The sequence below is a fragment of the Cladosporium halotolerans genome (genome assembly GCF_011745625.1).
Source record: "Cladosporium halotolerans strain TM138-S3 chromosome Unknown Sca46, whole genome shotgun sequence".
Classification (NCBI taxonomy): Eukaryota; Fungi; Ascomycota; class Dothideomycetes; order Cladosporiales; family Cladosporiaceae; genus Cladosporium; species Cladosporium halotolerans.
This window is the reverse complement of record NW_027191497.1, coordinates 27,242-42,451: the sequence shown is the minus strand read 5'-3', so window position 1 is coordinate 42,451 and position 15,210 is coordinate 27,242. Positions and strand designations below refer to the sequence as shown.

Here is a 15,210-nt window from a genome sequence, read left to right as displayed (position 1 = left end):
TGACCTGTACACCTGCCGGAGCTGAAAATGCCAACAGGAATTTTGGAGGCTGCTATTCACCGAGCGCATACTTATGCTCGCATATCAGCTCTGTCATTACCTAAGGATTCACGAGCCCTTGCTTTGTGCCTTGCATTTGACCAGCAAGCGGGTGATCCGTCAGGCGAGTCACCAAGCATGTAAACCCGTAGACATTGTACCATGGATGATGAAGATGCACAATGTGGTGAACCTATGTAGTTTCCGAACGTACTGTCCGGCCTCGAAAGCAGTTTTATTGGCGAGGATTCATGGGAAACGGACAGCGCCCCGCCGTCGATGCGCCAGGCCACACGTGGGCATTGCGTCGTGCGACCTTAGTGCTAGCGCATGCGAGATACACCATCCCAGTGGTTGGCGGAGTATACCACGCGTCGCACAAGTATATCTTGCGGTCCAATCCCACGCGCTCTCAGTGCTAATCGTGACGGTGGGGCCTGTAGGTTTTCTCCGATCGCCTCCGTGAGCCCTGGTTGCACGTGAGATGGACGCTTGCAGAGCTGTTCACTCATCGCAAAGGCTGTAGAAGTTTTCTAGAAGGGACCAGCTGGCTGAGTGTGAATGTTTTGTACTGCATACACGTATGTGTTGCTCCATGGCTGGCCGGCAGCATGGCAGGGAGCGGAGCCAGCGCCACCTGTTCCCCCGCGTTTCAGCAGCGGGTAACGGGCCGTGTCGCAGCCGACGGGCGCATGTCCGGCGGCGAGGCGTGGGCGCACGCTCGGAGACGACGTCTAGCGCAATACCGCGGGTGGTGTCGACGTTCTGACCTTCGCATTTGCCTGCAAAGAGCACTCGCGGGGCGCGTGTGCACAGAAGACCACGCGACCATGAAGGGCGCGGGCTCCAGCCTGCGCGGCGGCCGGGCCCACAAAGCCGCGAGCACCGACAAGGGCAAGCCTGGCGTGCCTGGCGCCTCCAAGGCTAAGCGGGGACGCATAACCACGGTGGGTGAGGTCGCCGGAATCATGTGCGGAACAGCGCTCATGCCTGCCACAGGTCGCCTGCGAACAGTGTAGGAAGAAGAAGATCAAGGCAAGCACCTCGCCTCCGCCTCTTCTACCGCTCCAAGTCGAAGCCTGAGCCGTTGCGGCCAAGCTGCTCGAATGCCTTGTCTGACCTGACCATCATATAGTGCGATGGCATCCGTCCTACGTGCCAAAAATGTCTCGACACGCTCTCCACATGCTCTTACTCTGCAGATGCAGACGCTACGCCAATCGTTGCCTTGAAGCGCAAATTCCACGCTCTTGAGCAAGACCATATGCGCGACAAGCGCAGACTCAATCTCATCTCCTCTCTATTAGCATCAACCTTGGTGGAGGATGACCATGGTGCTCCGCATCACTCAACATTGACCAGAAACTGTTGTGCTTCGATGAGTCTATTGAAAAGTCTGGCAAGCCTGACACAGGACAGTATCGACGAGGCAACCGAACAGAGCATCACTGAGGTTGACGACACGACTGGATCCCCAGATACCTCCTCCTCACCCAGCGAAACTCCCTCCACACACGACCAGCCAGATCAATTGACCCTCATTCCACCCACACTCGCCCCGCCAAGATCATCGTGTAATGCAAAAAACCATGCCGCCTTATTGGTACAGATCTTGGCTTCCGCAACAGACTTTGACAGCGCTGGTTTACTTGCTCGGATCAGGGGCGGCGAAAACTGGCAAGAAATCATACAGTCTCTCACGTCGACCTCCAATTCTCAGGAAGATGCAGCACGGTGAGTATGCCAGACTGTTGCTTTTATGGGATTTGTGGACCTCAAGCGACAAGAAACGTCTTCGTGCCACATGAGCAGCTACTTCCTGCGTATGGCAAGCATTACTAACGGTCATTTCCGAAAGATCCAATATCGCCCTACAAACATCCAGGACGGGCCATGCAAACAAGAGCTGGCTCCCTGCAATATTCGATCGCCAATACTTTATGAATGTTGGCCGAATCCCTCTCAAGGGCAGCGAATCGTTGGCGGTGACACGATACCACCCATCCGTGAATTTTGGCAATCTTCCATTCGCCAACGCCATCCAGGCCAACCATTACCCGGCATCAGTTCAAAACGCACAAGGACGAAATCTTCACGCCCCCACGTGGGCCATGCAAACAATCAACAACACCATGGCAAGTGTCGACCCCTTCGAAGATGTTTGTTGTAGCCTGGCGACCGAAATCGCGAACTTGGGAGATGCTACGGCGCTGTGTGGATCCCACGCATGGGTTCGAGCTGTCGACTGTGAAGACGTCTTCAACCGAGCACCCAGGCTATCACAAGTAGTCGCTCAAGTCGTCCACAGCATCAAGCTCGAAACAGAGGGCTCCACGTTCACCCAGTACGCTATGATGCACTGGTATTGGGCTCTTTGGAGATGGATGCTTTGCCCTTCGAAGGAACATTACCGCGACATTCCAGAGCTCGCGAGACCCACCCCTTACCAGCTGTTCGTATCACATCCCCGCGTTTTCGACTTCATTGTTCGGCCGAGCCTGCGCGATCTTATGTGTCGGTACGAGAACCCCGATGCTCGATGGCTCACCGAAGGCGCTGCGACCATCGAGTGCGATCGGCAGCTCCCGCTCCACCAAGCTCTAGAGGTCAATCCAATATCTGGCGAACAAGACCTCAGCCCCGAATGCAAGGTAATCTCACTCACTCTTTGCGCTCTCGGCAGTTTAGCACGCTGACTTTTGCCTCAAGATACACATCTCGCAGGAAGACAATTGGTCCTTCGGCTCCGGCGTCAGGCTCTTTCTCGCTGACGCCGATGTCTACATTCGTATACGGTGAGATCAACTCGCTCCGTAGGGCAGGATGCCTTCACTAACGGAAAGAAGGAACAATTTCGTCCGCTCGCTCTCGCAGTGAACTTACAATGCTTCACGACTTCTACGACTCTCCTAATATTCGTTGCGTCGACAGAACAGCCACTTTGCAGTCCACAGGTCGTCTTTTGGTCGGAACGGAGAAGATTCAGATCGGTTCAGCGTGGTCAGGAAAAGGGGAGCCCTGGGCCCTGAGCATCTTCCGTTGCGGAATTGTCTGCTCTTGCGGCTCATTTCGTTTTGCTAGGTTTCTTCTTCCTTGTTTTCTCGTGGATCTGACGGATACACGACTGTGCTCGATCGGGATTGGTTTTGAAAGCAATGTGTAAGGTTTGGACGTTTGCATGAAGGAGTGGAAATGGAAACCCCAGCGGCGAATGTAACGGGACAACGCCGAACAAATTCGAATCATTCTCGCCTGTTTCTCATCCACCTCGTGCTAGTCTGTCCATGCGAAAGTGTGGTCCGCATACGTCTCAGGCTTCCCTGTCGGCAATTACATTACCCGCCTTCGCTAACCCAGCGACTGCAGTCGCGGACTCCCATGCCCGCAAGAGCCCGAGCCCAAATGCACACATTCTGTCGCGGCGGGTTCGTCGCAATCGAAGATCCGGACTTAGAGGAGGCATTTCCCATTTGAAATGGTGATTTGTTACGGGCTTTCACCGGGCTGTTAGCCGCGATCCCTTCTGAGCAAAGACAGAAATGCTGTGTGGAAAGAAGTTGGAGTAGACAGGGTTAATGGAGAAAATGACCCGAAAGCTCGGCAGGCACATCTAGGCTTGCATGCGTGTTATTACATAGTGTACAGTGTGGCGCCGCATATTTGATATCGATGGGGCTGAAATTGCATGCGGATGCCCGTCTTCGACTCTGACACTCCTCAACATCGCGCCTCATCACCCATTCACGTGCGAAGACCACAACTCTCTAAGCTTGCGCTGGCAAGCTCACCTTCCTCAATTCCATGATCCTTCTCCTGACCTTTTCGACATCGACTTCCTCCCCTTCTTTCACAAATTCCTGCGGCGGCTCGCTCAGACCCACGCCGGATATCGTGCTGTCGCCCCGGAAAAGGTCCGTGTAGCCCCTCTGAGGGGGGCGCTGCCCGCTTGCAATCGCGGCGTCGACGGCGTCGATGTACGTCTTGTCATGGCGATCTGCCTCAGCGAGCAGGTACGTGATGAGCTTCCAATTTTCGTAGCGCAGTTGACCGAGCGGCATTTTAGTTGATTCGAGGATCACTGGGGGGCCTTTTGCCGCTTCGGCATCGGTGGAGGGTGAGGGAGCCGCTGTATCGGTGGTGAGTTCATCGTAGAGTTTGCGCATTTCGGATTCGGGGAGCTGGACGTCCTTTGGGGGCGTGAAGAGGAGCATGGGGACGTGCTGTGCGGAGAAGTCTTGGACGCCGGGGTTGTCCCTGGTTCGAGCTTCGAAAACGTCGACATCGGCCTCAATGCCAGCGATTTCTGCTACGAGACCGTCGACGTCTGCGGGAGGGGTTGTACTCGAAGGCGCGTCTAGGTCTGCTTCGAGACGAGAGATGGCGTTGTCTCTCTCCGATTCGTCAAGATATGACATTTCGCTGATCGCTTTGTGGACCAAGTCGGGTGTTCGCGTAGCCACACAGGCGTTCACCAGAATGTGCAAATCGGTAGTGTCAGGATATTCGTCTTTCGAAGCGCGTGCCTCAACTAGCCAGCCCCACGCCTTTTTGATAAGTTCTGTGTCGCCAGCGGTGCCGGCGGCAACGAGGATGGAGCGCCGTGTGACAAGAGTTGGCTTCACATTGGACTTCTGCGCTTCTCGCAAGATCTCGGTGACAACCTCTGCTGGGCGACCAAGACCTGCAACTTGTGTTATCATCGAATTGAAGCCAGCAACGGTCGGCCGCACGTCATATCGATCGGCCAGATCGAGTACCTTGCGGAAAGTGCGCTGTATCGACGCGGCCAGTTGAAGCTTCTGTTCGGAATGCAATGCGCTTATGCCTTCTATGCGAAGCATGTCCGCCAGCACTATGATGATCTCGGTCAGGCCGTTGCGGGGAATAGTTCCTCCAGCGCCAAGTTGAATGTAGGAGGCAGTAAGCATCGCCTTGACGGTCAGCGCATATTTCCGGGCATCTGTGAGGTCGGCGCTCTGCCTAAGCGCGGAGAGGAGGGCGCGAAATTGGGATTTCCGGACCGGGTTACCAGCTTTGCATGACATCGCAAAAACCGAGTAGGCCTCGGATATGGGACGCTCTTCCAGGAAAGGATAGTTAAATCGAGAGTCTACTTTAGAAGGCCGTAACTTGAGCATGGAGTCGAGAATGTGGTATGCGTTCTGCGCATCACCTCGCATCAATCGAGCGAGCATGATCGCAAAAGGCAGTTGTCTAGCAAGTTTAAGCGCAACGTCACGCTCCCGATCAGGCAAAATGGAGCCGGGCGACAGCTGGTAAGATATCACCTCAGAGTGGGGGAGCTTCGCCAACCCTGTCTCGTAGAGTGCCTCGAGGTCCTCCAGCTTAGCGTCCTGAGCCGCCAGCATCTCAATCGCTGCGCCGTAGACGTTCGCATCAACCGGGCCGCCCTCTGTGTCGCGCAAATAGCTCCACAGCCGGTTCCCATCTTCCCAAGACTTCGTAGCAGTCAGGTAGCGCAGTATGTGTGCTACTGCTTGTCCGTTCAACCGCACTAGTTTGTGAGACTTGATAGTGGGGATGAACGCTTGTACGAAGTCTGAGACTATTTTCGCGGTGGCTTCATCTCTTTCCGCCTCAGGAAGAGTCTTTTGTACTCTCGTCCAGAAAGCTATCGCTTGGGTCAAAGACGTGCGCACTGGGTCAATAATGAGTTCCTTGCGCTTGATATTCCAGTAGATAGTAATGGCCGTATGGAGGTCCAAGTTCTTGCTTGCTTCCCGGATTGCGCGCTGTTGGGCGACCAGGTGGGCCTCATCCGCCTCCTGAAGTGCGCCTGCACGTCTGCTCTCGTCACCAGAGCGGGGGACAAACTTCCGTGTTTTGGCGGGTTCCCGCGGTGTTCTATTGCTCGCGGGACGGATGGGATGCTGCGTGAGGGATGCGGACGTCGGGGCGATGGTCGCGCGCTGACCGAAACTCCTCAGCCATGTCCTGTGCGACTGCAGCTGCAGCTGCGCGCGCGACAGTCTGGCAGCGAGCATGGATGTGAGAGTAATATGCCGGGAAGGGAATGTCGGCGTTGAGGGTGTTGGACGAGGCCCGCCACGGCACGCAAATTCACGTGAATATTGGAGACTTGCAGGGCAGCTCCGCGAGGCGTTCGGGGGTCCTTGCAACCCTAACCCTAGGAACGTCCTGGGCCCCGCCTGCTCAGGCTCGGTGTGGCTGCGTGCGCGAAAGTGCGGCCTTGCGGCCTGACATGCCACCTCTCCTCCCATTGGCAGCATCGGCTTCACTTCACCATTCAGCAAACGTCCCAGCCACACTACCTTATCATACCAGCAGCTCGCCGATCCCGCCCTGCGTCCTGCCATCCTCCAACATCTGCTTCCGACATTGGTGAAATCTGACGGTCCACCAACCTTCCCCTTCCACTTTGCGCAACCCCCACCGCAACCATGGCGCCGAACATGTCTTTGTTCAGCGTGAACGCGATCCTCCTGCTCTCCGCCGACGACAACTCGCGCATTCTCACCAAATACTACTCGCCGCCTCACCCTCCCGCCAACGCCGGCAACAACTTCCCCGGCGCCAACCCCTACCCCACTCTCAAGGACCAGAAGGCGTTCGAGAAGGGCCTCTTGGAGAAGACGGCCAAGTCGACAAACGATGTCATCCTCTACGACAACAGGATTGTCGTGTACAAGACTGAGAGCGACGTCATGCTGTATGTCGTCGGGCCCGCAGACGAGAACGAGATCATGCTGTACAGCGTCGTGCTAGCGCTCCGGGATAGCTTGAACATCCTCCTGAAGTGCGTAAACCCCACCCAAATCATACTTACCTTGGAGCTAATGCGAATGTTCCTTGCAGGAACTCCGTCGACAAACGCACGCTCATCGAGAACTACGACCTTGCCTCCCTCGCCATCGACGAGATCGTTGACGACGGCATCATCCTCGAAACCGACCCTGTCGTTGTCGCCAGCAGAGTCTCGCGCCCGCCTGCCCAGGACACGCCGAACATGCAGAGCGTCGATCTTAGTGAAGAGGGTCTGCTGAAGCTGTACCAATTCGGCAAGGCGAAGCTGGGCGAGAGGCTTAGGCAGGGCCTGTGAGGAACGCACTTTTGACTGGTCTAGCGGGGCGTTCGAGGAGTTTGCTTTGGGATTGGGAAAGACGCTTGGGCGGATCGCATGGAATATGCTGTGCCATAAGTGGCTCATGGATAGACGGGACGAAGCGGCATCGCCTTACGATGAAGGCTGGAGATTGGAAGAAGGAGACAGCTGAAGGAGTTCGCTTGCGACTCTCCAGCAACACAATGAGACCACGCTCTTAGCGGAATGAAACCGACAAGGCCGCCGTGCCCATGCTTCGATCAGACCCATTCCAGTTCCCCACACTCGCAGAACATGAGCGTCGGGGTCTTGCACATGAACGCTAAGCATGACCCTCATCCCTAACAGAATCCCAAAGCCCTCACTCCACCGCCCCTCTCCCCTTCCGATCCAACAGAACATCCCTGCCACCCAACTCCTCCATCCCTAAAATCGCCTTATACAGCCTCTCAGCCCCCGACCCCCGCTCAGCGATCATGATCGTGCCTCGCAAATCCGGCATCGACGACAACGCCTCGTCCATGCACTCCAGCATCCAGCTCGCCAATCCTTTGTTCCTATGCGATTGCTTGATGTAGATGTCGTTGATGTAAGCCACGGTGACGTGGTCGGTGATCATGCGCCCGAAGCCAACTATTTCTTGTTGGTCGGTTAGGATTGCGAAGCAGATTGAGTTGTTTAGCAATTTTTGCAGTTGGGGGACGGAGAGCGGTTTGCCCCAGTGGAAGTCGGGTTGGGAGAAGAGGGCGTTGAGTTGGGGTAGGGGGATGCTGGAGGTTAAATTTGTGAGGGTGTAGGCGCCGCGGGTTTGGGGTGACGGGAGGGCCATGTCTCGGTATTTTGTTGGATTTGAGACGACGGATTGGCACTGGGATTTGAGATGGGTTGTAGCATATATGGTTTGGAGAGGGATGGGAGTGAGTCACGAGAGGCATTGGACATTGAGTCATTTGTGATGTGAGCTGGGCGATAACGTGTGTTGTACCTGCTTGACTAGGAAATGGCGGGCCTGTGTCACATGCGAGCGATTGCATTGCAGGTCGATTCTGTACTGTGCTGGATGAATGCCGGCGATGGACATGTGGTGCTAGGATCTCATGTATTAAGTCGAAAGCGCATCACGTTTCTATCAACGCTTACAGAAGAGCTCGAGCGAGGCATTCGCATGACGATTGTTAATCTCGCCTTCAAGATACTCGAGACCGATGTAGTTTATGTGCCGTGCGGGACGCGTGGCTGAGTCGTGAAAGTGGCTGTATTACCGTCATCTCGGACATACCAAAACTTGCCTACATCACCTCTGACAGAGTTTGGGGTAATGAATATATGGTACGAACAAATGCCGTATATGTCAACCTCATAATACTCATGAGAAAAAGCATTGAAAAACCACTTAAGGTATACGACATTGCTGCGAAGATGCACAGAAATGTCACCTTTCCATGATGGGTACATCTCGGTCTGCACATGCGCAAGCGAATCCAAGCATCATCATCGCGGATACAATCTGTGAGAATCGTTCTGCCATGCAAGTGAGGGTTCCGGGATGACGAGGCGATTGTTTTTCACAATAGGCGATTACACGGAAATTTACTGCTACGGGCCTCAACTCCGGCTTACAGGATGATGGGTGACACGAACGACTCAGACTCCGAACCACAAAGGCTGGCACCTACCCTCGGCGCCGGCAGAAGGTTTCCAGTCCCCCTGGTTTCCCCAGATGAATAATCCTCCCGTCCCCACACCCGCGGCGTTCCGTACCAGCGATCGAGCGAAACGGCGGACGGGCTGAGACGTCTCACGCTGAATCAAACTTACGCGGCAGGAAGATTAATCCGTCAGCGGCGATGAGTCCGATTACGTGGGGGAGTCCGATTCTGAGAGAGGAAGTCGTGTGGCAGCCGAGGCTTCCAAGGTTGTTCTTCAATCTCGGTAAGGAGACTTTTCTCGCCGGGCTTGGGCTAGGGCTTGGGCTTAGGGAGAAGGGATGAGGACGGCGAGATGTCTGAGCGCGGAAGATGCGAGTCGTGAGGAGAAAACAGTGGCTTACGCATGGACTTCAAGCTTCAAGCAGGAATCTGTATGTTAGAAACCGGATGCCGGGCGGATGTGGTTGAGTCGATAGTCTGTATATCAAGAGAGTTTGGGAGCAGTCATAACAATCTACGGATGTCAGACGTGCTTGCTCCGGTACTGTATGATGGGCACAAAGGTACCGCGCTTCGTCTCGTCGTGTCAGCTTCCCCGTCCCGTCTCCGTGGCGCCCCGGGCGGTGCGAGCCAGGGCGGCTAGTTGGGCGGAGGACAGGGATGGCAGACGCGCGGGAGGGAAAGTGGGCGCTGGGCACCCGCGCGTAACGGCGGCTTGGGCAGATGGGTGGCTGTCTGACAGATCGCGGAGAGATGAGACATGTGGGGGAGACGACGGGTGCGCGCCCGGCAGGCCTGGCTAATCTCGGGTGTGTGACGATCGGGGGATCTAGAATGCGGTGATGTGCGCGTCGATGGAGGCACGGAGGGAGTTCGGAGACGGTGTGCGTGTGCGAGGTGCAGTGGAGCCGGGGGTTTGGCGGCGGTTTGGGAGATGCGAGGGGACGGTTGGGCTGCTGGTTGGAGGTTTGGGAGGAGATGGTGGACGGGCCGATGCAGTGGGCGAGAAGCGAGGGTGCACACACGCTGTTCGTATCGGTAGTATATGCCAGGCATGTACGACACGAGACGAGAATAAGGACGACTCCCCATGCTTCGTGCAGACGGAAGAATGTCACATCACCAGTGGGAAACACGATAGATCGGCATAGCAGCAGACAGCGATTGCAGCGGGCGCCGCCTCCCGCTGATCAGGGAGGGTGGGATGATTGCGGATCAGGGAATCAGGTCAATCAGCATGGGATGTTCGCGGGTCAGGAAAGCATGATCAGGATATTTGCGGATCAGGCAGCTCCTGACGCGCGCCTCAAAGCCTCGCCGTTCGGCCTAACACCACCTGAGGCAGCATGAGGCCGAGCGGTGAAGCGCTGGCAGCCCGCGCCGAGCCTCCGCCAGACGCCAGCGACACGAGGGCAGCGCCGGCGTGGCAGTGGTGGCATGCCTGAGGTGCGCGGTGCGTCGTGCGGCGAGCCTTGTCAGCGATGCTACATCGCTACCCAGGCACGTACTGGGTATGCACACTTGGTATGCACACTTTGCGACTCGTGGTGCAGCGCCAGCCCCAGCACCGCGGAGTCTAGACGCCCAAGCATCCCTCCGACCGCATTCCCCCAGGCCCACCCTGCCCTTCCAGAAGCTGACTACCATCCTCGGCACCAGGCGTGTTTGGGTGAAGGCCAAGTAGATGACAGCCAATATCGGTAACCCGCAACCCCGGACGTGGGCGCCGCTGCCGGCGGTCTGATGCGCGGCAGCTCACTCTATATCAGCCGAACCAGGGCTGGCTGCCGGCGCCAGCACTGCGCGGGCTGACGTACCAGGTTTGGCCTGCTCTGTATGCTTTGTGCGTGCAACGGGTGCAACGTGCCCGCGGAGCCTTCCTACTCGCCCGCCAGCTGGCCGGCGTGCGTGCGCGGGTGCGTGCGTTGAAACCGCTGCGTGTGGAAAGACTCTCCCTCTCCGTCCATTACGCATACCGCGCACGCAAAGGCCACCATTCCTTGCGCCAGACCACCCGACATAAGTATCTCCTCCCCGGCCGCCTGGTTGTCGTCCACTCCCCACCATCCTCCACTCTCCCCGACTTCGCCTCTCCAGCTTCAAGGCAGCAGCAGTACTTGGGTACATCCCACTGACCAGCTCACGGGACGCATTATCGCTATACCGCCTATCTCGTCAGACATTACCGTCACACCCGCCTATCGCCGTCTGCGACACTCCTCCTTACTAAGGCCTTCTAAGACTCACATCGCTGCCACCGCCTTCACGCAGCCTCGAACCTACTTTAACCTTTCCACTACATAATCGCTGGTCGACTCCTTCTCTCCACACTACAACGCTCGTCCTCTTCAGAGCTCATCGCTATCCACCAACAACCAACCACACCATCACACAAAATGACTTCTTCTCTTCCTCAGCCCGCCCAGGCTCCGCGCCTGCCGCGCAACGACTCCTTCAGCACAGACGACATCGCCCGCGCCTTCAAAGCCTCGGCAACAAAACCGCGCAACGACCTCTCCCTTCGTGTCGCTGCCGCTGACGAGGTCTGTGTGCCGCCGCCTTCGCCTCTTCCCTCCAGACCGGCTTCTACTTTCGGTCTTCCTCCTCAAAGAAAGTAATGCACTGGCAGCAGGCTCGTCTCGACCGACGGGTTGCCACGCTACTGCAACACGACTGTAAAAGCTCGTGCTCATGTAGTAAATCACCAACACACACTATCAATTTGCTTGGTTTAGCGAGCGGCGTTCTGCATTTCACACTACCATTTCGGAATTTCTGCGACACTGGCATTTTGCCGACGGATATCAACAACACGGCGTTCTGGACAGCGCGATACTACGCTCCTTGATTCCGACTATTTTCTTTGGCACACTTACCCACCTTCTTGAGGAATACCTGGAGACATCATTTTCTTTTGGTCGGTTATGGGATGCGAAGCAAGGCAACAGATTCCAGCACATGCTTTTGGCGCACTGTTGTATGTAAATGCCTGACAGGGTCTAATTGTATCTACCAAGCTATCGAAAGATATCGCAATCCACATACCGTCTTTCTTCCATGACCACACAGTCGACTCTGCCTTTGGACTTCCTTCACTCTTCGTTTGCTTTCAGTATCTCATCTCAAGCCTCACCGCACGGGGGTGAACCAAGCCTCCTCGTCACCGTCTTTAGACGCAGATAGCTCACCGCTTGAGGCTGAATCAGGGCCACAAACGCCACCGCCAGCAATACCCCACGCCTTCTATACCACCCCACCCCTATCGCCTTTCGCCACCCCCAGTCGAACTTCCGCCTCTAAAACGTCCCCGCATGATTCGCCAAAAAGCCTCCGTCGACAAGCTGCACCGCCCCGTTGCAGTATCCGCCCGCCTTGCTAGCGAGATACAGCACCGTCCCCGCCATCTCCTCTTCCGCCCCCATTCTCTGCGCGGGGACTAGTGTCTTCGGCATCACGCCGCCGGTGTGCTCCCACATCTTCGTCACGGGCACCGTCATGTCTGTCGGGAACCCTGCGATGCATTAGCTCCTGCAAAATGTGAGAAGGGAGAGTGCAGGGACGACTCACAGCCCGGCGCAATGACATTACACCTGACGTCGAACGGCACAAAGTGCGTCCCCAGGTTCTTCATCAAGTGGTGCACTGCCGCTTTGCTGGCGTTGTAGATGAAGCTGTCCGTGTGTCGCGTCAGCCCGCCCACGCTGCCGATGGCCACGATCTGGCTGCTTGGTTTGCCCGCCGCGCGGCGCTTGTTGCCTTCGGCGAGGAGTTCGAGGAATGCCATGCTGGTTGTGAAGACGGCTGCGACGTTTGTTTCCAGCGTCGAGGTCCAGAGGCTGGCGGGGCGGTAGTTGAAGTAATAGTCGCGGACTTCGGCAGCGGTGGATTCGGGGGTTGGTTTGGGCCGGGCGTTGGGCGAGCTGTCGAAGGTTGTTTGGCCCGCGTTGTTGATTAGCAGGTCGATGTAGCCTGTTTCGGAGGTTATGGTGTCGACGGCGCGTTGGAGGTCGGCTTGCGAAGTTGTGCTGCCGGGGATGGGAATGAGGTTGCCATGTTGCTGATAGGTGTAAGCTGGGTCCGACGGTATCCTTTTAATGGATGGTTGTAGCGAACGTACGGCGAGTTTTATGGCTTCTTTGAGCTTTTCTTCATTACGGCCGGTAATGTACACTTTGGCTCCGTTCGCCTCCAGCGTTCGGGCGATGATCAAGCCCAGTCCGGAGCCGCCTGAAATGAGCTTAGCATTAATGAACATGTTCTCTTGCTTTACATGTCAATGGATCGACAGACCTCCTGTGACAACTGCTACGAGACCGCTGACATCGTATAGATCTTGCTTGCTGTATTTGGAGGTCATGGTGGGGAACTTGGAGGGGCAATGGGTGGCAACGAAAGATGCTGGACTTGATTGGAAAAGCAGTCTGGGTATGCTTTCTATCCTTGTAGATATTTGGTGCACAAGGCAACGTGTTGCGCCGACCAACGTCGCGATGTCGGTCTGTGTGAAAGGACGAACCCGGCAATTCGGTTGGAGAGCCGTCAGCCCGATCCACTTTTGCTGCGATGGAGTCGCGCAAGCGTTGCTGCTGGCTGTGGCCAACTTCCAGCCCAGCTCATCACACTCGGTAGAGCACCGTGATCATCAGACTCGGTATTTTTCTTTTCATTGTGACATGTCATCTGAGTATTGGATCAGATTTTTCGCATTCACTCACAATCTGAATAAGAGATTTGCGCAGTGACGGCTGTGTTCGCCAATGTCAGTCTCAAAGCAAGCCGGCGAAGAAGCCTCTGCTTCGTTCATGTATATACCCGAAAAGGGTGCTATCAAAGCTGATGCTATTGCATTGGGGACTGGGAACTGCAATAACGGAGTCGCGATGATGAAGGTATCCACGTACTTCCGGGGAAACATCACCACTGCGGAGGTACCTCTTTCCGAGCTTCTCACCTCACCTCATCTTGCGCACCAGCCTACACCGCGACCACCTTCGCAACTTATCGCATACTTGTTGCAGGACTTGCGTTTTTCCGATGCTGCCAAAAAGTCACTCGGGATTGTCGTCCTCTGGCCGCGGGTCGCCGTACGTTCTGTGACAGAGTGTTGTCCAGAGGATCTCGTTGGCCAGCCAAGCGTAGCTGTCGGCGTTGTTGACCGCCCTTGACTTTCTCATCTCCCGCACTCCGTAGGGACCGTACACCAGATCGTCTGTTCCTTTTCTCAGCGGCGGCGCCACAAGCTTGTTCCAATGTGTGTATTCATGGATCAAGGCGTAGCCCATCGTCTCCATCCTCCAAGAAACACGCCTGCTTTGGCTTTCGCAGGTCACTGGGTCGACATCTGGGTAGCCTTTGAAGATGCCACCGTTTTCGAAGCCGAGGTCATGGCAGATGATGATGTTCAGGTGGTCGGTTGCAACATTGCGCGACTCAGCGCCCGTGCTGCCATCGCAAGCCAGATCGCCTTCCTCGTCTTCGTAGTCCACTACGACGGATATATCGCCCAGAAGACGCGCTCCGCTCTCGAGATTTGGAGGCAGACCTAAAATGCGCCTGAACACATCTCCACAATGTAAGCATCGTTTAGCGCCCACGAATTCCGAGGAATCTGCTTACCTGTGACCTTGCGGCGATCACGGATGTCAAAGTACTTGACAAATATCGGATCGAAGATGTCGCTCGGAGCAAAGACGACATATTGGGCGAGTCTGATGGCATCTTGAAACCCGTCGCTGATTTGTCTGACTTCCTGACGGGAAAAACCTGGTCCGATTCGGGGATTGGCGCGCTTCTCGAGACTGTGAGAGGTATTTACCTCGAGCGGCGCCGCGTAGACGTATGCAACAAGATTTAAGACAGCCAAGAAGAACCGAAGGATCATGGTAAGAATGATTTTCATGGTGAGGTCGATTGATGCTGGTACACAAGTTCTATTGGTGTAGATGCCCTTGCCTCAAAGGAGAATACCTACTGAATGGAACCTGTAGATATATCTTCCCCGAAAAGAGAGCAAACAGTTCCATCGAAACTTGTCACCACGTCAATTGCAATACGGTCATGCTGGCCATGTGGCTATATTTGCTTTTGAGCAATCATCCTCATTCACAGCTTTCGAAGGAGCCGTCAGTTTATGCAGATGATCAGAGCCGAGTAGCGAGTATCTCGCGCCGAGTGTTGTGAATATACAAAGCATTGTTTGTTTCCAGAGCGAAAGAGCACGGAGAATCGACGAAGACATCGCCGCGGTGTTGCTTGTCAGAGTTTGAGACGGGCAATTGATATTGAATGTCTCACCCTCATTCACTCGCTTCAAACCAGGCGGCACGCGACGGCTTGCGAGCATACAATTCATCAACGTGCGTCAGAAGCTACGAATCACTTTTCCCCTTTTCTTGACATCTAACTTACGACCGCTGCCTCTGCTAGCATTTTGCGATC

At 55.6% G+C, this 15,210-nt stretch overlaps 7 protein-coding genes across 7 annotated transcripts; 3 read left to right on the top strand and 4 right to left on the bottom strand.

The window, feature by feature from the left end:
* Window positions 1-869: 869 nt before the first annotated feature.
* WHR41_08752 (uncharacterized protein) lies at window positions 870-3,294 on the top strand (the record flags this gene model as incomplete). The annotated part of the gene is made up of 6 exons (XM_069377356.1): window positions 870-986; window positions 1,039-1,074; window positions 1,175-1,773; window positions 1,898-2,690; window positions 2,749-2,834; window positions 2,886-3,294. 6 exons carry the CDS (start codon window positions 870-872, stop codon window positions 2,914-2,916), a joined length of 1,662 nt encoding a protein of 553 aa, XP_069225771.1. The 3' UTR covers window positions 2,917-3,294.
* Window positions 3,295-3,803: 509 nt separating this feature from the next.
* Window positions 3,804-6,044, bottom strand: WHR41_08751 (uncharacterized protein; the record flags this gene model as incomplete). Its single annotated transcript, XM_069377355.1, has 1 exon — window positions 3,804-6,044. The coding sequence occupies one exon, from the start codon at window positions 6,042-6,044 to the stop codon at window positions 3,804-3,806; it is 2,241 nt and encodes a 746-aa protein (XP_069225774.1).
* A 240-nt stretch (window positions 6,045-6,284) lies between these two features.
* WHR41_08750 (uncharacterized protein) lies at window positions 6,285-7,492 on the top strand. The gene is made up of 2 exons (XM_069377354.1): window positions 6,285-6,817; window positions 6,877-7,492. The coding sequence occupies exons 1-2, from the start codon at window positions 6,462-6,464 to the stop codon at window positions 7,118-7,120; spliced, it is 600 nt and encodes a 199-aa protein (XP_069225773.1). The 5' UTR covers window positions 6,285-6,461; the 3' UTR covers window positions 7,121-7,492.
* Window positions 7,485-7,952, bottom strand: WHR41_08749 (uncharacterized protein; the record flags this gene model as incomplete). The annotated part of the gene is made up of 1 exon (XM_069377353.1): window positions 7,485-7,952. The coding sequence occupies one exon, from the start codon at window positions 7,950-7,952 to the stop codon at window positions 7,485-7,487; it is 468 nt and encodes a 155-aa protein (XP_069225749.1).
* A 3,216-nt stretch (window positions 7,953-11,168) lies between these two features.
* On the top strand, window positions 11,169-11,390 carry WHR41_08748 (uncharacterized protein; the record flags this gene model as incomplete). Its single annotated transcript, XM_069377352.1, has 1 exon — window positions 11,169-11,390. One exon carries the CDS (start codon window positions 11,169-11,171, stop codon window positions 11,388-11,390), a length of 222 nt encoding a protein of 73 aa, XP_069225750.1.
* Window positions 11,391-11,745: 355 nt separating this feature from the next.
* Window positions 11,746-13,129, bottom strand: WHR41_08747 (uncharacterized protein; the record flags this gene model as incomplete). The annotated part of the gene is made up of 4 exons (XM_069377351.1): window positions 11,746-12,283; window positions 12,340-12,829; window positions 12,890-12,999; window positions 13,063-13,129. 4 exons carry the CDS (start codon window positions 13,127-13,129, stop codon window positions 12,069-12,071), a joined length of 882 nt encoding a protein of 293 aa, XP_069225755.1. The 3' UTR covers window positions 11,746-12,068.
* Window positions 13,130-13,820: 691 nt separating this feature from the next.
* Window positions 13,821-14,671, bottom strand: WHR41_08746 (uncharacterized protein; the record flags this gene model as incomplete). The annotated part of the gene is made up of 2 exons (XM_069377350.1): window positions 13,821-14,335; window positions 14,389-14,671. 2 exons carry the CDS (start codon window positions 14,669-14,671, stop codon window positions 13,821-13,823), a joined length of 798 nt encoding a protein of 265 aa, XP_069225756.1.
* Window positions 14,672-15,210: the final 539 nt, after the last annotated feature.